The sequence below is a fragment of the Tursiops truncatus genome, chromosome 3, assembly GCF_011762595.2.
Source record: "Tursiops truncatus isolate mTurTru1 chromosome 3, mTurTru1.mat.Y, whole genome shotgun sequence".
Classification (NCBI taxonomy): Eukaryota; Metazoa; Chordata; class Mammalia; order Artiodactyla; family Delphinidae; genus Tursiops; species Tursiops truncatus.
In genome coordinates, this window is record NC_047036.1 from 63,561,051 (window position 1) to 63,588,081 (window position 27,031).

At 42.0% G+C, this 27,031-nt stretch overlaps 1 protein-coding gene across 4 annotated transcripts; it reads right to left on the bottom strand.

The window, feature by feature from the left end:
- Positions 1 to 1,329: 1,329 nt before the first annotated feature.
- On the bottom strand, positions 1,330 to 26,654 carry ANKRD34B (ankyrin repeat domain 34B). Of its 4 annotated transcripts, none has more exons than XM_073802253.1 (7): positions 26,364 to 26,653; positions 25,267 to 25,387; positions 23,323 to 23,403; positions 20,678 to 20,758; positions 16,957 to 17,020; positions 16,180 to 16,284; positions 1,330 to 12,751 (listed from the first exon to the last, which is right to left on the bottom strand). In XM_073802253.1, the coding sequence occupies exon 7, from the start codon at positions 12,727 to 12,729 to the stop codon at positions 11,185 to 11,187; it is 1,545 nt and encodes a 514-aa protein (XP_073658354.1). In that variant the 5' UTR covers positions 12,730 to 12,751; positions 16,180 to 16,284; positions 16,957 to 17,020; positions 20,678 to 20,758; positions 23,323 to 23,403; positions 25,267 to 25,387; positions 26,364 to 26,653; the 3' UTR covers positions 1,330 to 11,184. The 4 variants fall into 4 exon arrangements, with proteins under 4 accessions (XP_073658354.1, XP_073658352.1, XP_073658353.1 ...); XM_073802251.1 differs by having other exon boundaries at positions 23,323 to 23,406; XM_073802252.1 differs by having other exon boundaries at positions 16,180 to 16,267; positions 20,678 to 23,406.
- Positions 26,655 to 27,031: the final 377 nt, after the last annotated feature.

Below are 27,031 nucleotides of genomic sequence, written 5' to 3' on the forward strand. Positions count from 1 at the left end.
AATTACATAAGAATTATAAAATGTATTCTGCTGAAAAGTAAATTTTTAAAAAAATATTTATTTGTCTGCGTTGGGTCTTAGTTACGGCACGCAGAATCTTCATTGCAGCACGCAGGATCTTTCGTTACGGTGCGTGGGCTCTTTGTTGCAGCACGCAGGCTTCTTTAGTTGTGGCATGCAGGCTCCAGAGAACACAGGCTCAGTAGTTGTGGCAAACAGGCTCTCTAGTTGTGGCACGTGGGCTCAGTAGTTGCAGTGCACGGGCTTAGTTGTCCCGTGGTACGTGGGATCTTAGTTCCCTGACCAGGGATCGAACCCATGTCCCCTGCATTGGAAGGCGGATTCTTAACCACTGGACCACCAGGGAAGTCCCCAAAAGTAAAATTTTAATGGATTTTGGTCCCTATGGAAAAAGGAAAACATTGATCCCTGCTTCACACCATATACAAAAAATAATTAGAGTTGAATCTTAGGCCTAAAAGTGAAAGCTCTAAAACTATAAAGCATTTAGAAGAGAATAAAGGAGAATGTTTTCATGACTTGGAGTAGGCAATTATTTCTTTCCTTTTTTAAATTTCAGTTTTATTGAGATACAATTGACATATAAAATTGTAAGATATTATTAAATACTTGGGAAGAAGTTCACAGACAGAAAATAAGTAAATGTTTTAGTACCACCTATTTTTTTCTCTCCAGGTTCTTAGGTCTAATCTATTGCTGTTAAAATCCCACAACATCCAAATGCTGTCTCCCAAGCCTGCAGAGCAATCCTAGTCCTAGAAGATACTTTTGTACAACATCCAATTTTTCAAAAAATCAGAGCTTTTAAAGGTGCAGTAGCTTATGGCCCTGTAAGAGTGATGTGATTGCTAACATACGCATTTATCCAGTTGAAAACTGTTGCAAGTTATTCAGAACAGGTTGTTTATTTGCTTGTTTGTTGGAGCTAGGGTCTTGGATTTTTCCTTGTAATTAAAAAAAAAAACTGGGCTTCAACTACTAAGCCTGTGCTCTAGAGCCCGCGAGCCACAACTACTGAAACCCGTGCGCCACAGCTACTGAAGCCTGTGTGCCTGGAGCCCGTGCTCCGCAATGGGAGGCCCACGCACCACAGCGAGGAGTAGCCCCCGCTCGCCGCAGCTAGAGGGAGCCCGCGCACAGCAACGGAGACCTAACAACCAAATAAATAAAATTAAAAAAAAACTAAATACCTAGTGACTATATAGAAAAATGCTCTATTCCTCATCTTGAAATTTAAGATGGGAGCCTTCCTAATATGAGCTTACTATCTTCTTACAATCATAAATTCATGAATCAATGCAAGGAAAATAGTGTGTTAAAAAGAGAGATGAGAATAGTAGCGCTGAAGTACTTTTTAATCTAGAAAATGGGAGTATAATGAATTAGTGAAACCAAGAAGAGCTGATAACCAGCTCTTGGAAGAAGAGGGGCGGGATCCAGCAGCTCTTGGCACCCCAGCAGCAGGAACTCAGGGTCTTTGTTCCAGTGTCCCCCATGAGTGTCACTCTTACTCTTCACTGTGATTGCTCCTCTCTCTCCTTCGTACCTTTGGACTGCCATCCTTTGGTCCAGGGACCTTAATTTGTCCAGTCACTTGTGTCTTTCATGAGGGAGACATGTAACAGGACTTCAGGGCTTAATAGGAACTCTGGGGGGGAGGGAAGGGGACATCTAATTAATGTCTGATAAGCTGAGGTTGTGCAAATAATTCAGAAATGATTCCTACCTCAAGGATCTTACCATCTAGTAGGGGGAGAGAGACTTGTTAACAGTAAGTTGGATATTTGCTGTAATTCCTGTGATGGAACTATATACCAGGTTGTGGTGAGAGACAGCAGTATTTTCTAATTGGGAGAGAATACTTAGGTTGTGTTAAGTAAGATTCACCAGGTAGAGAGAGCGAAGGGCCTTTCAGACAGAGGCACGTGAGCACAGGAACTCTTAAGTGGGAAAGAGCCTGATCTCACTTGTTCAAAAAAGTTTCTGGAGGCACTGTATTTCGAAGCTGAACATTTAGGCAGGGACCAGATTCACTTTCCAAGCTAAGGAGTTTGTTCCTTTTCTTTCAGGCTGTGGGAATCATCCCACCATTTTAAGCAGGGAAGCGTTACGAGTTTTGAGTGTTACAAAGGTGATTCCAGTGGCATGAGAAGGAGCCTTAGAATTCTTGAAGTGAAAGGAGATGATGCCCTGAATTAAGGTGGTAACAAAAGGGGATGGGAAGGCTCAAGAAATAGAGGAAAGGTTAAGAAGGAAGAGCTTGTAAGAGTTTGTAAACTAGTTGAATGGGAAGTATGGGGGAGAAGGACGAGTCTAATATACATATTTTGGGCTTGGGTAACAGAGCGTCAGGTGGTGCTACTGACCCAAACAGGATAGAACAGAGGCCAGGTGTAGCGATAGTTCTCAGTGATTTGTTGACATTGCTACTTTATACCAATTTGGGAAGAAAAATGAAAACCCCATCTTCCTGCCTCTGAACTCACCTCCCACTCTGACTTCAGAAAGGATGCTCTTTAATTCTATCAGTTTCTTAAAGAACTACAGTCCCCCTCCCCCGTAATTGCTACTTTACTACATATTTTTAATTATGTCATAATTTTAAACAATGAAGGCTACCCACCCCCACCCCCACTCCCCGAGTCTAACCATCAGAGTAGACAGAAAACAGGCAGGCCTTGAAAGGGGCTCACCCAACCTCCTGTCCTCTAGGGAGGCTCTTTTGTTTCTATGCTTCTGCTTGTGAAAGGGACCAGTCTGACTAAATCTGGCAGCTGAGTTGTTCCAGGTTTGGTTGTTGCTAAAGAATCTTCATGAAGGCTGGTCATTGTCCCTTTCTTCTTTATCCCTTTCTTGGGGTCACATAATGTAGTAAGAATTCAGAAAATTCAATTGAAATATTTGCTGTGAGAGTCTGTTGCCACTTTGTGAATTCAAGAGCTAATCAAAAAATTCTGAATTAAAGTTGAAGGGCATGACCTCTTCACAGAGCCTGTTGAGCTCTGCCCCTAAGTCAAGGTTCCTATAAAGAGTCTTTCAAGACTTCCCCAGGGCTTTCTCCTGATATACATCCTCCGCTAGATTATAATTATTTTACGCGTTTGTATTTTGCCCTCAACTGTGCTGTTTTGGGGGGAAGAAATTACTCATTTTTTTATGATACCTGGTCAGAATAGGCCTTTAACAAATGATGGATGGATGGATGACACAAAACCTCAATAATTCTCTTAGGCCAGTTGTTCTTATAGTGTGGCCCACAAACCCCTCAGTTCCCCTGAGATGCTTTCAGAAGATGGATGAGGTCAAAGCCACTTGTGAAATTGCCTGTTTCACTGTGTTGACATTTTCAGTGATGATGGAAAAAAGAATGTTAGGTTAAATTGTGGATGCCTTAGTATGAATCAAATTCATTGCATCAACTATCAATCATATTCTTCACTGCCCCACACACTAGAAACAAAACAAACATAGGAATATCAATGATCCAGCAAAAATTATTAATTTTAGTAAATCTTGACCCAGAGTACACATCTTTTTAATATTTCATGTGACAGAATGTGAGTTAAGCATAGTACAATTCTGCTGTATACTGAAGTTCAGTGGTTGTATTAAAGAAAAGTCCTTGTTGCAAACTGAACTAGCCTTTTTTTTCATGGAAAAAATATTTATAACCGAAAGAACAACTGACAGACCAGTGACTTCGTCTTGGGTATTTGGCAGATATTTTCTCAGAAATGAACAAAGCAAACTTGTCGCTTGAAGGAAAACAAGTGACAGTATCTGCTGCCAATGATGAAACCTGAGTTTTTACATGAAAAATTAGAATTTGACTAAACTTGAACCCATCATTGTGAGCTTGACAATTCCCTATACTTAAAAGACTTTGATATCAGTGGTGATATTAATGAATACTATTTTTTATGGTATATAGTGAAATGTGTCAACACTTGGAAGGTCTGCATAACTCAAGGAATCAATATTTTCCAAATGAGTCATGCACAATATTATAAGGTCTTGCTTGGGTAAGGAATCCATTCAAAGTGTGAGACAGGGCAGTGAAATTTAGTGTAACAGAAAATGGAAGTTCCTTGGTGTGGTTTCAGATTCTACATTACAGCTAACCTTCTAAGAAACTACCACTTACCAAGTTTGAGTATAGTATCAAGGAAGACTATCTACAATTATCTGAAAAACCTATTAAATTATTTCTTCCTTTTTCAACTGCATATCTGTGTGAAGCCATATTTTCTTCATATGCTTCAACTGAACATTACAACAGATTGAAGCAGAAACACAGAAGAGAATCCAGCTGTTTTCTATTAAGCCAAACATTAAAGAGATTTGCAAAAACAAAACACTGCCACTCTTCTCACTAAATATATTTTGGAAAATGTAGTTATTTTTCATAAAATACTTATGCTAACATGTAATGGGTTTGTCACTTTAAGACAATATTTTAAAAATTTCTCAGTTTTAAATTTTAATGTAGTAAACATTGATACCCATAACCTAGATTTTTAAAAAAAGCAAAAAACAACAAAAACCCTTGAGGTCCTGATTTTTAAGACTGTTAAGGACTTTTTTTTTTTCTTTTTTTTGGCTGTGCCGGGTCTTAGTTGCCACACGCGGGATCTTTGTTGCAGGGATCTTCATTGCAGCGTGCGGGATCTTTAGTTGTGGCATGCAGGATCTTTAGTTCCCTTACCAGAGATCGAACTTGAGCCTCCTGCATTGGGAGCGCAGAGTCTTAACCACTGTACCACCAGGGAAGTCCCAAAGACTGTAAGGAGTTCTAAGACCAAAAAGTGTGAATGTCTCAAAATGTTTTAGGTGTTCAGCATATATGGATAAAAGGTTAATGCCATTTCTGCTTTAATCATTCTAGTATTGTTTAAGCTATAAAATGTGTGTAGTACATTTAAATATATTCTGCATCTCTATGTATTCAGTTGTTGAAAAAGTTTTATTAGTCTCTTTTTTTTTTTTTTTTTACATTTTTTCATCTTGGATGCACTGCACGGCTTGTGGGATCTTAGTTCCCTGACCAGGGGTCGAACCCAGGCCCTCAGCAGTGAAAGCTCGGCATCCTAACCACTGGACTGCCGGGGAATTCTCTATTAGTCTTTAAATTGAAAAAATATATATGCAGGTGGTTTTTAAAAATTCAAACAGTACAAAAGTATATTTAAGTTGTTTTTGAGTTAAAAGGGATGTATTAAATAAATGACCTATTTGGAACTTTGTAGGGGAAAGAGAATAATTATAACCATTGTCTCACCAATTTATCAAAGTTTTCTAGTTTTTCAAAATTCTTTATCCTCATATTTATGATGATAAGAAGCAACAAAAATTTGGAGTGCATACTATATGCCAGGCGTTGTTCTAAAGAATCTATGTGACATGCTATGGTCACTGATGAAACACTGTCTCCTGATAACTCTTCAAAGCTGAATCCTTAGGTGCCAAAGCTGCCCTATGTGTTGGAACTTTCATTGTGTGAGCCATGCAGTCCTTGTTCTTATAATGATTATCTTATTTCTGGACCATATTTTCCATTTTGATCCAATTGATACTGCTTTAGGTACTATCTTGGTCAGAGACATTTCGGATGCAATAATAGAATCCTACTCAAATTAACTCCAATAACTGAGGCTAGGGAGGAAGTTACCATAAGGAGACATAGCCAGAAAATTTAGGGAAAAGCTGAACATCTAGACTGCAGGAAGGCTAAGAACTAAGACCACTGTCCTAGGCAAGAACTAAGACAGGGTCCTCAGCAGTGGGAGGTCATGGACTTCAGTGCTCCACAGAACAAATTTAGATTACTGAGAGAAAGCCCCATTGGTTCATCCCAGTTTATTCCTTTCAGTCACTTGTCCATCCTTGGTCCACTTTACTGTTGGGGAGGAAGGGAACCAGTGGGGTCATATGACATCTTAGGCTGTCCCTTACAACAGCTGTGGGCAGAAATGTCAAGAATGTACCTGGTGGTGTACCCCCATCTCTTCATTCTTGAGAATTCTGAGGCATTGATGCTTCTACCTGTGTGGGATTGTGATAACCTATATTTACCACTGGCTATGATAATACAAGGGAGTCCCCAGTGAATTGCTCAAATTCCACCCATATTCCTTCTAGCTCCTATTTGTAGTACTGAGAATTATTTCAACGAACGTAATGACCCCTTTTTCTCTTATGAAGGAGCCTGGGATGACTAGATGGTTATCACAGTTTCCATTTCAGAAGACAGTGATAGAATCCCTTGGTGGAACTGTTCTTCCCTTGGATGTCAGATTCTTCATATTTATAGGACCCACAGCTGCAGGGATAATATAGCAATTTTTTTTTTTTTTTTGGAAATGGAGAAGATCCGTTTTGAAATGTGTTGACTGACAATCAAAATTTAAATTTGTGCCACTAAAACTAACACTTAATAATTGTGAAAATAAAGCTAAGAAGTCATGTGGATGATTGAAATTCAAAAATGTAATTTCCAATGTGATACACCATATTAACAAATTGAAGGATAAAAACCATACGATAACCTCTATGTGCAGAAAAAGCTTTTGACAAAATTCAACACCCGTTTATGACAAAAACCCTCCAGAAAGTAGGCATTGAGGGAACTTACCTCAAAATAATAAAGGCCATACATGACAAACCCACAGCCAACATTGTTCTCAATGGTGAAAAACTGAAACCATTTCCTCTAAGCTCAGGAACAAGACAAGGCTGCCCACTCTCACCACTATTATTCAACATAGTTTTGGAATTTTTAGCCACAGCAATCAGAGAAGAAAAAGAAATAAAAGGAATCCAAATCAGAAAAGAAGAAGTAAAACTGTCACTGTTTGCAGATGACATGATACTATACATACAGAATCCTAACCATGCTACCAGAAAACTACTAGAGCTAATCAATGAATCTGGTAAAGTAGCAGGATACAAAATTAATGTACAGAAATCTCTTGCATTCCTATACACTAATGATGAAAAATCTGAACGCAAAATTAAGGAAACACTCCCATTTACCACTGCAACAAAAAGAATAAAATACCTAGGAATAAACCCACCTAAGGAGACAAAAGACCTGTAAGACACTGATTAAAGAAATTAATGATGATACAAACAGATGGAGAGATATACCATGTTCTTGGATTGGAAAAATCAACGTTGTGAAAATGACTATACTACCCAAGACAATCTACAGATTTGGTGCAATCCCTATCGAACTACCAAGGACATTTTTCACAGAACTAGAACAAAAAATTTCACAATTTGTATGGCAACACAAAAGACCCCAAATAGCCAAAGCAATATTGAGAATGAAAAATGGAGCTGGAGGAATCAGGCTCCTGGACTTCAGACTATACTACAAAGCTACAGTAATCAATACAGTATGGTACTGGCACAAAAACAGAAATATAGATCAATGGAACAGGATAGAAAGCCCAGAGATAAACCGACGCGCACATGGTCACCTTATCTTTGATAAAGGAGGCAAGAATATACAATGGAGAAAATACAGCCTTTTCAATAAGTGGTGCTGGGAAAACTGGACAGTGACATGTAAAAGAATGAAATTAGAACACTCCCTAACACCATACACAAAAATAAACTCAAACTGGATTAAAGACCTAAATGTAAAGCCAGACACTATAAAACTCTTAGAGGAAAACATAGGCAGAACACTCTATGACATAAATCACAGCAAGATCCTTGTTGACCTCCTAGAAAGATGGAAATAAAACCAAAAATAAACAAATGGGACCTAATGAAACTTAAAAGCTTTTGCACAGCAAAGGAAACCATAAACAAGACAAAAAAACAACCCTCAGAATGGGAGAAAATATTTGCAAATGAAGCAACAGACAAAGGTTTAATCTCCAAAATATACAAGCATCTCATGCAGCTCAATATCAAAAAAACAACCCAATCCAAAAATGGGCAGAAGACCTGAATAGACGTTTCTCCAAAGAAGATATACAGATCGTCAACAAACACATGAAAGGATGTTCAACATCACTAATCATTAGAGAAATGCAAATCAAAACTACAATGAGATATCATCTCACACCGGTCAGAATGGCCATTATCAAAAAATCTGCAAACAATAAATGTTGGAGAGGGTGTGGAGAAAAGGGAAACCTCTTGCACTGTTGGTGGGAATGTAAATTGATATAGCCACTATGGAGAACGGTATGCAAGTTCCTTAAAAATCGAAAAATAGAACTACTGTATGACCTAGCAATCCCACTGCTGGGCATATACCCTGAGAAAACCATAATTCAAAAAGAGACATGTACAACAATGTTCACTGCAGCACTATTTACAATAGCCAGGACATGGAAGCAACCTAAGTGTCCACTGATGAATGGATAAAGAACATGTGGCACATATATACAATGGAATATTACTCAGCCATAAAAAGAAATGAAATTGAACTATTTGTAGTGAGGTGGATGGACCTAGAGTCTGTCATATGGAGTGAAGTTAAGTCAGAAAGAGAAAAACAAATACCGTATGCTAACATATATATGGAATCTAAAGTAAACAATTGGCTCTGATGAACCTAGGGACAGGATAGGAATAAAGATGCAGATGTAGAAAATGGACTTGAGGACACAGGGAGGGAGAAGGGTAAGCTGGGACAAAGTGAGAGAGTAGCATTGACATATATACACTACCAAATGTAAAACAGATAGCTAGTGGGAAGCAGCTGCATATTACAGGGAGATCAGCTCCGTGCTTTGTGACCGCCTAGAGGGGTGGGATCGGAATAGTGGGAGGGAGGTGCAAGGGGGGGGGACATGGGGATATATGTGTATGTATAGCTGATTCACTTTGTTATACAGCAGAAACTAACACAACATTGTAAAGCAATGACACTCCAATAAAGATGTTTTTAAAAATGTAATTTCAATCATGAGTTTTCAACTTGTCCCAATGAATCTAGAATTGTTAATAAGTAAAGCCTGTCTCAAACAACCTTCAAAATTGAAAAGACTTTAAAGATTCTTTAATAAAAAGAATCTCTTTTGTTAAATCTCTGATCAACATCTATCCTCAGCCTATTTCCAAAAGCGGTTCTTATCTTCCTAGGATAGACTTTTCCATAGATGGACAGCTCTAGTAGGTAAAAGAGTTGAAATATTTCTGTAACTTCAAATTTCTGGTTCTAGTTTTTCTTAATCTGGAGGATTCAGACTAAGTCAGTCATCAGTCCTTTCAGTACTTAAAGTCAGCAGTCTAATCTCAATTGAGTCCCACAGGATGACTTTACAACTAAGCTCAAACAACCACAGCCCCTAAAATGTTCCTAGGATTGACACAAGACTAAAAATTCTTCCAAATATGGCCAACAAAGTTTTAATCCTATTAAATATTCTTTTCATGTTGGGATGAGAATAGCAACAAATGTTATTCTTTCTTAGTTTTCTATTTACTCAAAGTAATATACGTGGCACAATTTCTCTTCAGATTATGTTGAAATATTTATCATTAGGATTTGAGGTAAGTAAAAATCACTGATACCCCAAATGGCATTTAAATCTTTAATGATACCATTTTGTTTATGAACTAATCTAGCTACATATTCTTCCAAACTGTACCCTTAAAATGTAAAGCCAAGAACTTTTCTCAATATTAAAACTTGCGAAAAGGGTTAAGGTTACCTATAAACATCAGGTACAATTCTAAGTTCTGAATCAAAAAATACTTCTAGTGCAATTAATATTAATGTTTTTCAAAACATTAAATGGAAAACTTAGTTACTTTTTCAAATAAAAGCCACAAGAAATTAAATAATTACTATGTACATAACAACTTGCTTATATCAAATTGTGAAGAAAAGCATCATGCCAGTTGCTAGGATCTCAAATTAATACACTCAGGTTTTGTATGGTTTGATTTATTCTTTGTTGTAAAACTGCTAGATTGAAATAAGGTCTCTCTATAAACACTATGCTTTGAAATCATATAGATAATATAGTCATTTTATAATATTTTACGGTTCTAGCATGGTATTCATTTACTTTGTTAGAAGTTATTCACAGGTCCTAAATACTAGATGATTGGAATGTCACACAAGGAAATTATCCTAATTATTCTAATATATAAATGTCTAATAATTATATATCAGAAAAAAAGAGATTGTTTAATATTGACCGAATATTTAATACATTTTGTAATTAAATTTCTACTCGCTTTCTTAATTTTAGCTAACCTAAGATAATCTAATAATCAGTTTTTCATTTTTACAACCAAAGCAAGCATTTAGTTTCTATTTATGATAAATCCCAAACTTTTTTTTTTGGTTGTCTTTAAAAAGACAAGAACACTTTGATAATAAGAAAATGAGAAATGCTTTTTAAATTTTGTATTATCTTGTTATTGGGAACCTATGAATAAGCTTCAAAAAACAATAACAGGAATTAAAGGATATGGAGAAGGAAGAATTCCATAAATAACATTAAAAAACAAAGAAAAGCAAAAAACAGCACAGAAACACTTGACACATTATTACTAGCTCATAAAACTCGGATCTGCCATTTTTGACACTTATTAAGCTGACAACACATATAGCTGCCTCATCTACTATAATGGTTGACCTTTTAAAATGTTAATTAGATTGTCACCTACCTGCAGTCAACATTTTTCAAGAATTAGTTCATTCTTTCTTTGTAGCTTAGGCTTATTGATCATAGAACACTTTATAGCTGTTTATGTTTTCTTTTATGCTGTTGGCATCATGGAAAATTACAATCATGAAATGCTTTTTAAAAATTGATTTGAACACAATGTTTCCTAATAAAATATTTGGCAAATCTGAAATTTTTTAAGTTATCACCAACATATGTGACCTTCTTTCTTTGCTTATTTTTGTTTAAATTAAAAACTTGGACCACATGAAGGTTGTTAAATATTGAAGGTTTTGAAAAAAATAGTTTTAATTTTGTTTGAGAGAATTCCCTTAGCAAAAGCTATCTATTATTTGTATATCCACAGTGCCTAATATGATGATACACAGTACATTTTGATACCCCTAACTATTATGGACTAACCACTTAAAAGATTTAAAAGGATGAACGTTTGAATTTTCTTCTCTAGTTCCATATTTCTCTGGTATAGACATGTGAACAAAATGTATTTTCTAGCCGTCTCTTAAAAATTTACTAATTGCTTAATTTGTTCTGTTTGCAATGATTGTCTCCTTAACAACATTTTTTTACTTTTGAATTCTTTGGGGAAAATAGGAACTGTTGGCATAAGCATTTTTTGACCACAAGAAAGAAGGCTGGAAATCTTGTTGCTGACATTGATATCTGAGATGGGAGGGTGAGGATTCACATTTAAGGGTGGCAGAAATCCTGGTCTGGTTTGTGTAATGCTGTGATCTAAAGGGAAAGCTCCCGAGCCACGCCTTTCTAAAAGGGCATGATTTCTCCTGCTCAGGGGACCTGGTGGGATATTCTCCAACAATTCTTTGGATCCTGACAACAAAGAAGAAGATGGTGAGAGGATCTTTTTCTTTCCTATAAGTGTTTTGCCATCATCTAAAGTTGCAGGGATGAGACCAGCTGAGAGCTGGGAATCAGAGCTATAGTGATTTGCTCCTGAGTTTCTTTTTTGAACTATACTTCTTAAGGTGGAAGTAAATATTGTCTGGTTAGAGTCTGGGTCCTGGTCAACTGGGATGCCAACGCATTGCTGATTTCCTTCTGAAAAAAATGATTGATAATTTATTTCCTCAGATGACATCTTTCTTGAGCTGGCCTGGTCAAAGGCTCTTAACAAATGTGCAGTGTCTTTTATATCAATACTTTGGTGCCTAGTGATGAATCGCTTGGAAAGGGCCAGCCCAGTGGTTTTGTAGGATAATTCTTCCTCTGGAGTAATATCCTGGAGCTCCTCTTGTAAGGAGGCCACTCTGTTCTGGTGCTTTAATGAGGGGGCACTCTTGATCCAGTGTGGAGCCTGAGGTAGCTTCGGCCCGTTAGGGGCCACGCAAGGCTTCCTCAAGGGGGAGCTTGGGTCCCCCATATCATCACTGCTTCCTGTGGGTTCCAGATCTTTACAGGCAAAAAGTGTCATTTCAGTTTCAGAAGAATGTGATAGTGGCAATGAGGCTGTTTTTAGGTCTATTGCTGAAGGAGTGGCACAGGTGGCTGGGGAATAACACCCATCCATATCCACAGGAGGCATATTTAAGTACTGTTTGGTCGTGTGCCTGCCACAGGGCGATTTTGCTGTCATTATGATAATGACCTCTTTCCCTTTTGCCTTGCAAGCACTAAGTAGGACTTTCAGGGTCTCTCTGTCTTCCGAATTAACAGCATAAACAAGGGCCGAGTAACTAGAGTGGTCTTGCAAGCTGAGGTCAGCCCCACTCTCTAGGAGCAAAGAAACAACTTCAGGACCAGCTTTTTCTAAGCAAGCATGCATCAAAGCAGTTTTCCCGGATTTGTCCTGTATGTTGGGATCAGCATTGTTTTCTAATAGGTATTTAACCATTTTGGCTTTACTGACGCTCTGGTGATCAACATGTCTGGTCTTACAAGCAATCATTAAAGGTGTTTCCCCTCGGTCATTGCTCTCATTAATGTAGGCGCCGCCTTCCAGCAAGAGTCTTGTAAGGCGAAGCCGGCTCTGATGGACCGCTTTGATCAGGGAATTTCCATCACTGGAAATTTCTATACCTTCATCCATCTTCAAAAGTCAGAATCAATACCTGGTTAGCAAAGAAGATGAAGAACAAAAGATTAGCCTGAATCAATGTCCCAATTTATATTCATGTTGTTATTCACAATTAATGTCTGAAATATGTATAAAGAAGACATAAATAAGATTGTGTTATTAATATAGAGAAAAATTTGAAAAATTTAGAAGAGTAACAACCTTTAGGGAAGCTCGAACTAAAATTTACTTTCCCAAAATCTTCATTGACTATTTATGACATAACACTAGCCTAGTACTTCTCTAAATCCCACATCAATTAAACAATAATCCACTTAGTTTCCACCTGTGAAAAATATTTTTTAAATAATATTAAAATGCAAATTTAAGCAAAAAAGCCAAAATTCTGTGTAACTGCAACTGAATCAACTAAAATAGAGTATGTTTACGATAGCTTAATACAAAAAACTTCTTAGTATTAATTACTTAAACATGCTTTTCAGTTAAATAATGCAATTAAGATCTAAATTTTCAATTTGAGGGGCATTTCGATGTTTCTTTTAAAGGATGAAAAATATTTGGACTACAAGATGTTAAAACAACTGATATAATGTCTGGAATTCACACTGCGATAGGAATGGTGAGCATGAGATTATGCAGTTTTCTTGATTCCATTACTTAAATTGTCCACTGACTAGGTTATGGGGTTAGCAACATACTATTGAGTTAAATTTTGACAGTTGCTCCAAAAAAGTTTTCTAGGCTAGAAACAAGTGAAGACATACAGACTTTAAAAACATTTTATTATCATTAAAACTGAAAATTATTTATGTTTAATTTATTTAAATAATTTAGATTCAGGATTTCCCTGGCAGTCCAATGGTTAGGGTTCTGTGCTCTCACTGCTGAGGGCCTGGGTTCAATCCCTGGTTGGGGAACTAATATCCCACAAGTCATGCGGCATGGCCAATAAATAAATAAATACATAAATAAAAATTTAGATTTAAACTTATTCAACAGATAATTTCATTAGGTGATAAGAATTATGTCTTTATCGAGAGCCAAGGAAATGTTAGTCTTGTAACAGTCCTTAGAGCTGGGGAGAAAAATCAAATAAAAGTTTGTATAACATTTAGATCTATTTCATTGAATTGTGTAGCTTTGAGAAATCAAGAAGTATTATTTACTCTACTCATTTACTTTTAAATAAGAATATGGGACACGGATTTCTATTGTATAGTAGAATAGATAAGGGATCCCCAATCCCCGGGCCAGGGACCAGTACCAGTCTGTGCTGTGGCCTGTTAGGAAGCAGGTCGCACAGCAGGAGGTGCGCGGCAGGCAAGCAAACGAAGCTTCATCTGTTTACTGCAGCTCCCCATCGCTCACATTACCGCCTGAGCTCCGCCTCCTGTCAGATGAGCGGCGGCTTTAGATTCTCATAGGAGTGTGAACCCTACTCTGAACTGTGCATGCGAGGGATCTAGGTTGCATGCTCCTTGTGAGAATCTAATGCCTGATGATCTGAGGTGGAACTGAGGCAGTGATGCTGGCACTGGGGAGCGGCTGCAAATACAGATTATCATTAACAGAGAGGTTTGACTGCACAGAGACCATAATAAATCAGTTGCTTGCAGACTCATATCAAAACCCCATCAGTGAGTGGCAAGTGACAATTAGGCTGCATCTGGTGGCAGGCTTTATAGTGGCAAGTGAGTTGATGTACTTCAATTGTACAGCTGCATCTGGTGGCAGGCTTTAAGTCAGAATCTGATACTTATTTTAGTCCATGTGTGGCCCACCCATTATTTTATTTACCACTTCCGTCTGCACCTCTTTCCTGCACCGCACACTTGTCTCACTCAGTTTTGGTAAGCCCGCAAGATAATCCTAGCCAAATTGAGTAAAAAACAAACGTTGCTGGAGAGCTTCTTTGAAGAGGGGAAAAGACACAATGATGAGACAGCAGAAGACCCTTAAGACTGCCAGCAAAAAGAAAGCTGCATTTAAAAGAAAATACCAAGAGTCCTACTTAAATTACAGGTTCACTGCAACAGGTGATTCACATTCTTCAAGCCCTCTCTGTATAATATGTGGTGACTGGCTATCCAAGGAAGCCATGAAACCTTCAAAACTGCTTCGCCACATGGAGACCAAGCACCCTGCATTAAAAGACAAGCCTTTGGACTTTTTCAAAAGAATAAAACGTGAACACGAAGAACAGAAGCAATTATTGAAGGCCACCACTTCATCAAATTTGTCTGCACTGAAAGCATCATTCTTAGTGGTTAACGGCATCGCTAAAGCTAAGAAGTCCTTTACTATTAGTGAAGAGTTGATCCTGCCTGCTGCTAAGGACATTTGTCATGAACTTTTAGGAGAGGCTGCAGTTCAAAAGGTGGCATGTGTTCCTCTTTCGGCCAGCACCATAACTAGATGAATTGATGAAATAGCAGAGGATACTGAGGCACAATTGTTAGGCTTAATGAGTCACTGTAGTATGCAATCCAGGTTGACAAGTCTACTGATGTTGACAACAAGGCAACAATGCTTGTTTTCGTGTGATATATTTTCAGGAGGATGTGCATGATATGTTATGTGCACTTTTTTTTGCCAACCAACACCACAGCTGCAGAACTATTCAACTCTTTGAATGACTGCATATCAGGAAAACTGAATTGGTCATTTTGTGTTGGCATATGTACAGACAGAGCGGCTGCCATGACTGGACGGCTTTCTGGTTTCACTACTCAGGTCAAAGAGGTTGCTTCTGAATGTGAGTCTATGCACTGTGTCATCCCTAGAGAAATGCTGGCTAGCCGAAAAATGTCACCTGAACTTAACAACATTTCACAGGATGTGATTAAAATTATCAACCACATTAAAGTACATGCCCTTAACTCATGTCTGTTCGCACAGCTCTATGAGGAGATGGACGCAGAGTACACAAGTCTTTTCTTATACACAGAAGTGAGATGGCTTTCTAAAGGTAGATCACTGGCCAGAGTTTTTGAGTTCTGAGAGCCGCTCCAGAGATTTCTTTTAGAAAAACAGTTACCACTGGCAGCACATTTCAATGACACAGAACGGGTCGCAAAACTTGGTTACTTGGGCTTCCCTAGTGGCACAGTGGTTGGGAATCTGCCTTCCAGTGCAGGGGACACAGGTTCGAGCCCTGGTCCAGGAAGATCCCACATGCTGCAGAGCAACTAAGCCTGTGTGCCACAACTACTGAACCTGCGCTCTAGAGCCCATGAGCCACGACTATTGAGCCCGCGTGCCACAACTACTGAAGCCAGCGTGCCTAGAGCCCGTGCTCCAAAACAAAGAGAAGCCACCATGATGAGAAGCCCGCACACCGCAATGAAGAGTAGCCCCCGCTCGCTGCGACTAGAGAAAGCCCGCACACAGCAACAAAGACCCAACACGGCCAAAAAATAAATAAAATAAATAAATTTATTTAAAAAAAAAAAACTTGCTTACTTGTGTGACGTATTCAACCCGCTCAACGAACTCATTCTGTCACTTCAGGGGAGAACGACAACTGTGTTCAAGTCGGCAGATAAAGTAGCTACATTCAAAGCCAAACTGGAATTATGGGGGTGACACGCGAACATTAGGATTTTTGACATGTTTCAAACATTAGCAGAGATTTTGAAAGAGACTGAGCCAGGACCTTCTTTCTCCCAGCTGGTGCATGATCACTTATCTCAGCTTTCAAAAGAGTTTGAGCATTACTTCCCAACCACAAAAGACCCCCAAACTGGGAAGGAATGGATCCACGACCCATTTGTCAATAAACCAGGTGAATCGACTTTGTCCAAGCTACAAGAGGATCAACTGCTTGAGATTGCAAATGACGGTGGCCTTAAAAGTATGTTTGAAACAACTTCAAATCTCCATACGTTCTGGATTAAAGTCAAGGAGGAATATCCTGAGATTGCCACAAAAGCACTGAAAAGCCTGCTTCCATTTCCAACATCCTATCTTTGTGAAGCAGGGTTTTCTGCAGTGACAGCAACCAAAACGAGATGACCGAGTAGACTGGACATAAGCAACACACCTCGGGTGTCACTGTCTCCCATCACCCCCGGATGGGACCATGTAGTTGCAGGAAAACAAGCTCAGGGCTCCCAGTGATTCTGCATTATGGTGAGTTGTATAATTATTTCATTATATATTACAATGTAATAATGATAGAAATAAAGTGCACAATAAATGTAATGCGCTTGAATCATGCTGAAACCGTTCCCCACCTACCAGGGTCGGTGGAAAAATTGTCTTCCATGAAACTGATCCCTGGTGCCAAAAAGGTTGGGAACCGCTGGAATAGATAATAAATACAATGACTTCTTAAAGGAAAGAAGAGATAAAGAGAGCAGAAAGAAAGTGAAGAAAAAAGGGAAAGACAGACATGCACATAGAAAGTAATTCAATTGTTAAACAGCTATAAGCTCCTAATATGTGCTGGGCACTGAGCTACAAAGGTATAGGCCTTAGCCCTGAAGAGGTTACATAGTTGTTTGGAAGAGTTACTGTATAAGCAGCTGGTTATGAGTTTACACACAGACTTTAATGGTTTGAGGACGGAAGGGCTTCACAGAGGCCAGCCATTTGAGCTAAACCTTGAAGACTGCGAAAGAGTTTGGCAGGCAGAAAAAGGAGGAAAGGAAAAGTAGCGAACACTCCTTGTGCAAAGACCTAGAGGCTTAAAATAGCACAGTTATTTATCATAAACCAGGCTCTACACCATACTACAACCAAACTTCAGGAAAATATTTTAGCAGATGATTATACTGACGGTGATGTGGCAGAACACGTACATCTAATTTTGTCCCTTCCTAAAACCCCCTAAAAGTAAAGATTTTTTTTTTTTAAACATAAACTCACAAAGATAGCAGGAAAAGGAGAGAAGATGACAACATTTTGGAAGCCGGAAAGCAGATGGGCCAGTGGTAACTGACTGAGCCAACCTGAAAAGGCTGTGCCTCGAGTCATTGGCGGCAGAGTTGAGCACTAAGCCCGTGTACACTACAGAATCCTCGAAAGAGGGGGCAGTAGGAGGCTCTATGACTAGGGGGTGGAGAGTACAGCTAAATAAGGAGGGCTAGGAGAAAAGCTGTTAGAGAGGCAGTTGGATCTCTACGTCTTGCTCCGGAAGTGCCGTGGTCCTACCTTGGACCAGCAGAAGCAGCATTACCTGAAACTTGTTAAATATGCAAAATCTCAGGCTCCATCCCAGATGTACTGAGTCAGAGCCTACAGTTCAACTAGATCCCCAGGTGATTTGCATGCACATTGAAGTTTGAGAAGTGCTCCTCCACTCCAAGCCACTAGGAGATACAAGACTGCCCCTCTCCCACCTCAAAAGATGTCCAGTGGTTTATTCTCCAGAAATGGTGAAACAGAGAGTCTCTGGACTGAGAGACACTAGGCATGTTTGAGGACAGGAAAATAGGAGAATAAGTGATGGCATGTTTACTGACCACTGAGTGAAGGGACTCACAGCCTTCTACCCCAACTCAGCTCCAAGAATGATGGCAGCCATATTTTATCCTTTAGAAGAAAACTGCTATACTCGTCTCTCAAGAATATGACCTACCAAGGAGAAAATACTTAAGAGTACTGATCACAGAGATTCCCCACCATGCCACCCAGATCATCCCACAGTGTGGCTTAAAGGTCACTCATGGGGCTTCCCTGGTGGTGCAGTGGTTGAGAGTCTGCCTGCCAATGCAGGGGACACGGGTTCAAGCCCTGGTCTGGAAGATCCCACATGCTGCGGAACAACTAGGCCCGTGAGCCACAACTACTGAGCCTGCGCGTCTGGAGCCTGTGCTCCGCAACAAGAGAGGCCGCGACAGTAAGAGGCCCGTGCACCGCGATGAAGAGTGGCCCCCACTTGCCGCAACTAAAGAAAGCCCTCGCACAGAAATGAAGACCCAACACAGCCAAAAATAAATAAAATTTAAAAATTTAAAAAAAAGGTCACTCGTGAAAAAGCTTCACATTAGGTTTTTAATCCAAGCCCTTTAATCATGAGCATGAAAACAAAAAAGCCTCTTACATTAAAGACAGAGAGCAGAATAGAAAAATCAACTTGGAGAAGACAGATATTAGTCCAAAAAATGAAACCTTCAAAAACTCATTATCCTCAAAGGGATAAGAAGATGTTGTAACCATGAAACAGGGATAAGAGTCTATTAAAAAGAATATTCAGAGATCATAAAAATCTCTCAAAAGATAAAAACATGATACAAATTGCAAAACTCAATAGAAGGGTTGAATAATAACATTGATAAAAATCTCTAACACAGTCAAGCAAAAAGGATAGAGAGAAAAAAACAAGAAAATTAGGGGACTAGATCAGGAAATCCAAGATCCAACTAATAGAAGTTCTTACAAGAGACAATAGTGGGGGTAGAGAAAGGGGTGAGCAGGAGAGGAAATGATGAATAAGATCAAGAAAATTTTTTAGACATGAGGGACATGAGTTCCCAAATTGAAAGGGCCCAAAGAGACCATAGCACAATGGATGAAGACAGACCCTGACCATGGCACATGGTTGTATTTCCAGAACACTGAGAACAGAGAAGATTTAGGCAACGGAGGAATATTTTTTAAAATCTGAAGGAAAAATGATTCCCAGCTTAGAATTCTCTAGCTAGCCAAACCATCAGTCAAGAATTGGGATACACTCTCAAGAATCTACTGAAGAATATATTCTATCAAGATGAAATGGTGGAACAAGAAAGAAGAAACGAGATCTGGAGATCATCATAGAGGAAATGCACGGAAAATCCCCAAGAAGATGGTGAGAGGAGATGCCAGGATAATGGATGTGCACAGACATCCTCTCTGAGATCATACTGCCATTTTACCATCTTGTTAACTGAGGACCAAATGCCCAGGTAAGCCTGATCTCAGTTCTTTAAATGACTTGCTTTGTCCTGACCACATCTCTGCTCTCCCCTCCATACCCTGCTTTCTGGGGCAGCCACTGGCACTCGTTTCAGCCCTACTCAAATGTTCTACTTTGACCTGCTCTGAGATCTGGGGATAAGTCATGGTGAGCTTAGGAGGAGAGAGACTCAAAACCCATTGCCTTTGCATATCCACTATCTGCTCTACACTGCAGCCCGCCAGAAGCCCTGTCATGGTAAGCCCCATGTTTCCCAGGACTCACTCATGACCTTGCCCAGAGTGGATCTTGTAAATGCTCAGGAATGCTGAGCTGTACTCAGATCCAGAGACTGTTCAACTTATGTTCTCCTGAGAACTTTTGCCATATATTGTTAATATTGATCTTCCTTTATTCATCTAATTTTGTGCTTTCTACCCAGTTTTCCAAAAATAAACAATTAATTTACTTAAGGATCACATGCAAGTGGGAAACTCAGAAAACAAAAAAGCCAAGGAACGATTTACACAACAGTCAAGACTAAGTTACCTCTTGGTGAGGGTTAAGGAGAACAATGCAATTTGGGAGGGACACACAGAGGCTTTTAAGGTTCAGGTAATGTTCTGTTCTGTTTCAGGTGTGTATATAGATGTCCGTTTTATTATTATTCTTCAAACAGTATATATTTCATGTACTCGCCTGTATGATATTACTATTCTCTTTTGTAAAGTGGGACAGGTACAGAAAAAAGAACATAGCATTTATGTAAGAATGTTTCATAATTAAAATTTATAAAAAGCCATAGTAAGTCTTAGTTTTCACAACATAAATCACTTTTTGTGGTGTTATCAATAGTATTTATGCCTAGACTTTCAAGGAATTTCAGCTAGTCAGCTCCTGATAAGCAGTATTCAAAAGAATATACTTATTCGTTTCCACTTTAGTTTCATTCACGATGTTAAGCAAAGAACAACCACTAGATATATACATCCATAAATATAATAAAAGTTAGCACATGAAATACATGATTTTTGTCCCCCGTGCAACATTCTAAAAAAGCTATTCCAGAGCCAGACATACCTGCAACTCAGCAACCTAGGAATTTAGGGTTGGTTGACAGATTTGGTCCCAACTCAGAGGTTTATTCTGAATGCGAAACATCTGCAAAGAGCTCACATGAGACAGTGATCACAAAAGAAACTTTCTTTTAGCATTTTTCATATACAAATAGGTTTAATAAAGCAAAGAGACTTATAGAAATGAACTGGAACATAATATAAAATATAGAACTGCCATTCAAGAAGAGATAACAGTATCAATCATGTAAACGCACCTTTGACCAAAAGTAGCATTTGATAAACAGATATTCAAATGAGAACCAGTTGCCAGATACCAGATTTCAATATTAAACTTTCATATAGCTTCTAGTATGCGGGCCAATGTTCTTTTAAAAAAAGTCTTAAAAGAATCTTTTGGAAAGACATTCAAACCTTTTCACTTATCCTCACGTAAAGATCTTTCTCCACAGTGCTAAACCCAGCCACTTCCTGCCATAACTTTCCCTCCCACACTCGGCATCGGGAGGTTCTGGGAGAAAAAGGGGGGCTGGCTGCGATGCCTGAGGGGGGCAGTGGCCCCGCCCTGGTCCTGTGGAAAGGGAGGGTGCTATGGGCTCCAGGGCCTCAGGGAAGCTGGGCAGTGACACCACTAGCCAGTGGCAACTAGCGAATATATCTACCATGAGGCCTTAGGCAGACCTCGCCCCTTAGTACTGCAGGGCTGTCAAGCACAAACAACAAAGGCTTACGCTTTGCTCATTATAAAGACTTCTAAGGCCCACTGGATGGCTCACTTTTTAAACTGTTCACATTTAATAGAGCAATTTTGAATTGTTTAAGCATTAAATTTTTCAGAAAAAAAAGTTATCAGGTACTTTATCTTCCATGTGTATACATGTTAGGTTTCCTGGTGTCTCATTTTGTAATCAGTACTTTATTGGAATAATCCCCTTGTCTTCATGCCTTCACCCTCTTTCAGTCCATTCTCTTATCTCACTTCATCCATTCGCACGTCAAAAATGCCCATATTGAAGTTGATTTATTTACTCTTCATAGAGGTAAGCCCCACCTGGGATGAAAACCACCTCTCTAGCCTACAATGATCCTAGTTCAGAAATGTGCCCGCCTTCTGTGTCCTCCTGTGAAACATCCTTACTGGGCACCTAGTGCTAATACTGTATTAACATTCAGTCAGACTTTTATAATCTAGCTTATAAATGATTCCCCACTTCCGTTACACCTTCCAAACAGAGAGCAGTTCAACTGGAGAAAGTTTGAAAGTCAGGTAGACCCAGATTTCCATCCTGACTCTCCTAATTACTAGCTGTATGCCTGGTCAAATCTCTCAGCCTCTCCGAGTCTTGAGTTCCCCATCTGTGGAAGACAATCATGAAACGTTCGTCCCCTGGGGGCTGGTAATGAAATCAGACAACATCTAGAAAAAGACTTTCCTGTTGTGCCTTCATACTCACGGTGTTCTTCTTTTTAATTTTTTTTTTATTTTTGCGGTACGCGGGCCTCTCACTGTTGTGGCCTCTCCCGCTGCGGAGCACAAGCTCCGGACGCGCAGGCCCAGCAGCCATGGCTCACAGGCCCAGCCACTCCGCGGCATGTGGGATCTTCCCAGACCGGGGCACGAACCCGTGTCCCCAGCATCGGCAGGCGGACTCTCAGCCACTGCGCCACCAGGGAAGCCCTTCTTTTTAAAATTTTTATCTCAGAATTTAGCCATCTTTTATTTTTATCATGTCTCTAATCCACAGACTATTTAAATAACATAAAATATTTAAAATGTTGTTTTTTTAGAATCTGTAAATAATGGTTTGTAAATATAAATGGAACCTAATAAGTGAACTATGGAAAAAGATATCCTTTAAGTGCATTTTCCTTATAATTTCCAAATACAATAATTTCTTCATTATTATAAGATGTTAATTATTAAACAGCTGGATAAATTGCTTTTGATTTTAAAATTAGAATGTCTTTAACTTTGCTTGTAATTCATCATGGCATATTGCTCTACTCTTTTAGTGCCTCTCTCCATCTCCCAAGGCCCCACTAAAATTACAGTTTAGTTATTTTTTTTAAAAGATATCTATTCTGAAGAACACAGAAAACTGGAAGAGAGATATCAGATGATCAATTTCAAACAAGCTGTGGAGACAGAGGCGGGTGGTGGCGTGGTAAACTGCCTTAGCATAGCAGAGGCTACAACATAAAGCCCCCGGGAGGTGGCCCCCACGAGAAGGAAGCCAGCTTACCCACAGGACTCTGGAAGCTTAGGACATGGAGGTTCCAAACGACACCGAAAGTGGCAATGAGGCACGGGGCTGAACATGACAGGATGGTTGGATAGAACAACCGGACCCCCAGAACTTTACCCCACCCCAAGTAGACAACCACTCTCTTAGGCAAGAAAACAAAGATTCATTCTCTGAACAGATTGATCAGGTAGGCTCCAACCTTGGAAGCCGTGTGCTGAAAACAAGAGAAGACTGGTGAAATTCCCAGCTACCACGGGACTGGAAGGCAGGAAAAAGAAGTAAAAAGCACTGGATCTTAGAATTATGAGCCCTATTAAAAATATCTGTCGATAAATGAAGCAATTCAAGCCATAACTACATTCACCCCTCCAGACACCCACTCCACATGGAAATAGAAAGTTACCTGAAAACATTATTCAAAATTTCATACTTCACATGTCTTTTCTCTCCCTGGATGAGTTTTCTGTCAGCCAGCTGTCAGTTCCTACTAAAGGAAATCAAAGCTATTCAGAGCTACATAAATACCTATAATTTGTTCCACACATCTCTCCCATTTGGAGTCTAGTTTTTTAATTCCTTGTTAAGACAGACATCCCCACAGTGTTTGTGCAGTTAATCATATTTCACTTATTATGACTCTGCAAAGTGTCTGGAGTGGATTCTGTGCACGGCAATCCAGTGTGGGGTGTGTGTGTGTGTGTGTGTGTGTGTGTGTGTGTGTGTGTGTGTGTGTGTGTGTGTGCGCAGAAGCAGTCTACCCTGCAAGGACTGCTGCGGCTGGAAAGGCTGCAGCACTCACCTGGTCTGCCCCATTCTGTGCAGATGAGGTGGCTGAGGAGGGAAAGGTACCCTTTCTCTTACTCACCTGCTTGCCAGGACTTAACTAGATGTTCCTGTGTCCCTTCTCTTATGTCTCCTTGCTTCTTACAAAGTAGGGTTCTGTTTTGAGTACCTAATTTGTGTGGTCTCTAACATGGCAGTGCCACGTGGGCCGAGGTGCTTTAAAAGCTATCTTGGAGATGATAGGCTTGGTGTTGCCCGTGACTTTTTCTCCCCAAGCCACCCCCAGTTTTCCTGTCATTCAGAAAGAAATTTTATTTTCCTCTGAGCCTCTTACTCCACCTCCAGATAGGATGTATGCTCCCTCCCAAAAAGTTACTTATCTGGCCATGGTGGGGCAGGGCAGCAAGGGGGTGGAAATCAACAAATGGGTTTCAAGTTCAAAGTTCAGCCCCTCACCTTTGCCCCAGGATGCCCTGTCTTTGTGCTGCCCACAAGGGGACCAGAGGAGGCAGCAGACTGTGTATCAAAGCCTGGGGCTCTGTCTCCTCCCAAGTTACCAGCTCTTGAGAAGCTGTTCCTTTGAGCTTCTGTTTCCTCATTCTTAAAGTGGGGATAATACCTACTTTACTGAAGATGACTGTGAGGATTTTAGAAGATCCTAATATATTTGCCAGCTAGGAATTCAGCAATGTCAGGTTCTAAACATATTATCACTAAACGTGAATGCTCTGGGCTAATGGGGTCTGAGAATGGGGGCTAATGTGTCTATACCAACAGGTTCTCCACCTTCTGTGGGCATAAGATCACATGGTGAGTTTGTTAATAAGATTCCAGGCTCCACTCCCAATAGGGGGTACTTCCCGTGCACGCTCGGAAAGAATCTGTGACAAACTCTTCATTCTTCATCCCAGTCCCACCACCTATTAGCTATCAATCCCTGCCTCAGGCTCCCACCAAGCTGTCTCCATCATCACCTCCAGGCCACCTGATGCTCAACTCTCCCGCACGCGAGTGAAGGGCAGAGACGCCTGCCACGCCTAGAGAGGGGCAAAGGGAGCCCACAGGCTCAGAGAAGAGTACAGCCTTGAGTTAGAACAGGTCAGGTACTGGAGGTCTGCTGTCCTACCCTTCCCAGACAGGTCTGAGAAAAGTCCAGAGTTGTAGTGGGCAGCCCAGGCCAGGATGCGGAGGCCAGCTGCACCTGGAACGAGGCAAGCCTGCCCGCCACAAGCAAAATAGATGTCTTCTCCCCATGCAAGGAAAGGGTCAGAGCCAGAACAAAAGATGCAGCTGAGACTGTCCCAGGAAACATAGTGACTTGCCAGGAAAAGTGTTCTTGGCACCAGCTTGAAAGAAATATTTAGAAACTGCCCAAGAGGGAGGAGTAGCTAGTGAGGTTTGCTGTCTTTCCCACACGTACCCAAAAGGGCTGGTTACTTCTAGTTACTTCAGCTGTCCCCCAGGGCCCTGGGGCTGGGCCCTGGGGGGGAGCTGCACTCCCACATGTCTCTGAGACACCCCCCCCCTTCCCAGCGCACACACATAAAGACACGCCAACCTATACCTCCAAGTCTCAGGGAACCAAGGTGATGGGATTTCTAGCCTGCTGAGGATTCTGGCAGCGTCTTCACAGTCCTCGCTGGCTCAGCTTTTCCTGAGAGCAGGGAGGGAGCGAGCCCGAGGTGCTGTCGGAGAAGGGCAAAGGAAGGTGACTGGGGCGACAACATCGGGACACCGATGGGGGCGGGGTGCGCGTTTCGTCGCCTCGTCTCGGAGCCAAGGCACAGCTGGAGGGCTGAGGCGATCGCCATCCACGAGAAGGGGTTCTGCCCAGAGCCGCTGCGGAGCGGTCCCCACACCTCCCGCGCGGAGGACACGGCCCTCCTTTGGGAAATAGCACGCCCGATGGGAGCAGCCATTGCCCCCGTGCTGGGGCAGGCGCGCCTCTGGAACCCAGTTCTCCGACAAGAGTACTGAGGTCCTGGTGCCAAAGCTCTGCGCCCCCAACAGCTCCGGGGACCCGGCTGCCCGCACCTGTGTGGCTCGCATTTGTGGATACAGTGGCTGCAAACGGCTCCGTAGCCCCCTCTGGCCCGCCCCCCGCGCTCAGCCTGCACCTGCCGCCGCCAGGCGGCCGGAGACACCTGCGGAGACACGTCCAAGTCCGCCCCTCCGACCCGCGCGCTCTTGCGGCCGAGCGCGCGCCGCTCCCGCTGCGGCGCTGACCCGCGCCCGCGAGGCCCCTGCCCCGGATCGTCTCAGACATCCCGCGGCCGCCGGCTACCCTCATCACGTCCCCAGCGCTGCAAGGCCGAGAAGAAGGCGAAACCCGCGTGCCGGCGGGGTCCAAGACCGTGCCGCCGCAAAGCCCGAGCCAAGAACCGGCGGGGATTGCGGGAGGCGCGAGAATGGGCTCCGTGGAGCGCGCCCGGAATGGTGGGGCAGAGTCTCTGGACAGGGCCCTGCACCCCGAAGGCCTTCAGTGGGCCCCAGGTCTCTGCAGAGTCAGGGTGCGCGGGAGGTGCCGGCTCCCAGGGCCTGAGCTTACCGGGCGGGGCGCACGGAGGCCGCTGGGCCCGGGCTGCGCCCTCCTCCCAGCAGCCAACACGCAAACCAAAGTTTCCCTAAGTAGGGCTCGCACAGCCAGGGCCTCACACTGACCTGGGACGCGCTGCCGAGTCGGCGGAGCGCCTCCCGCCTCCCCGGTTTCGCTTGGACCCTCCGTGCCTGTGGCCCCGGGGCGCCGTCCGGGCGGGGATGTGGTCTTCGGCGGCTCCTCGGCGGCTCGAGTCGCAGATCCCGGTAGGTGCCGCCGTATCCCCAACCCCCACACGGCGGAGAGATGCGGGCGGCTGAGCCCGAGCGGCGAAGCGTCCTAGCGGGGGCCAGGAGGCGCGCACCTCGCCAGACGCCCGGGCTGCACGGCGTTTCCGTTGGGAGTGACGCGCCGGTTCGCGGCTGTGCTGCAGGTGTGGGCGGCGGCCCCGGGGGCCAAAGTGTGGCCTCTGAAGCCCCGCCTTCTGTCCCCACGAGTATCCGCCCTCCCCCCATTCCCACACCCCACAGGCCACCGCGCTTTGGCCTGAGCGACTTGGCCCAGAGCAAGGGCGGCAGCGTCTTTCCTACAGCAGGGCGTCGGCCACCCCTCTATAACGGCCCTCGGTCCCCCAGCCCATCTACATTCGCATCCCTCCCCCGCAGTTCATATCCACCCGGCTGGTCCTTGTGTCTGTCCCCTGCGGTCTCTCTTTCCCCTCCCCGTCCCTGTACCCTCTTGGTAAAGCCAGAGCCTCACTTCAGGTTGAGGCATTCGTGGGAGCAGCCGTTCT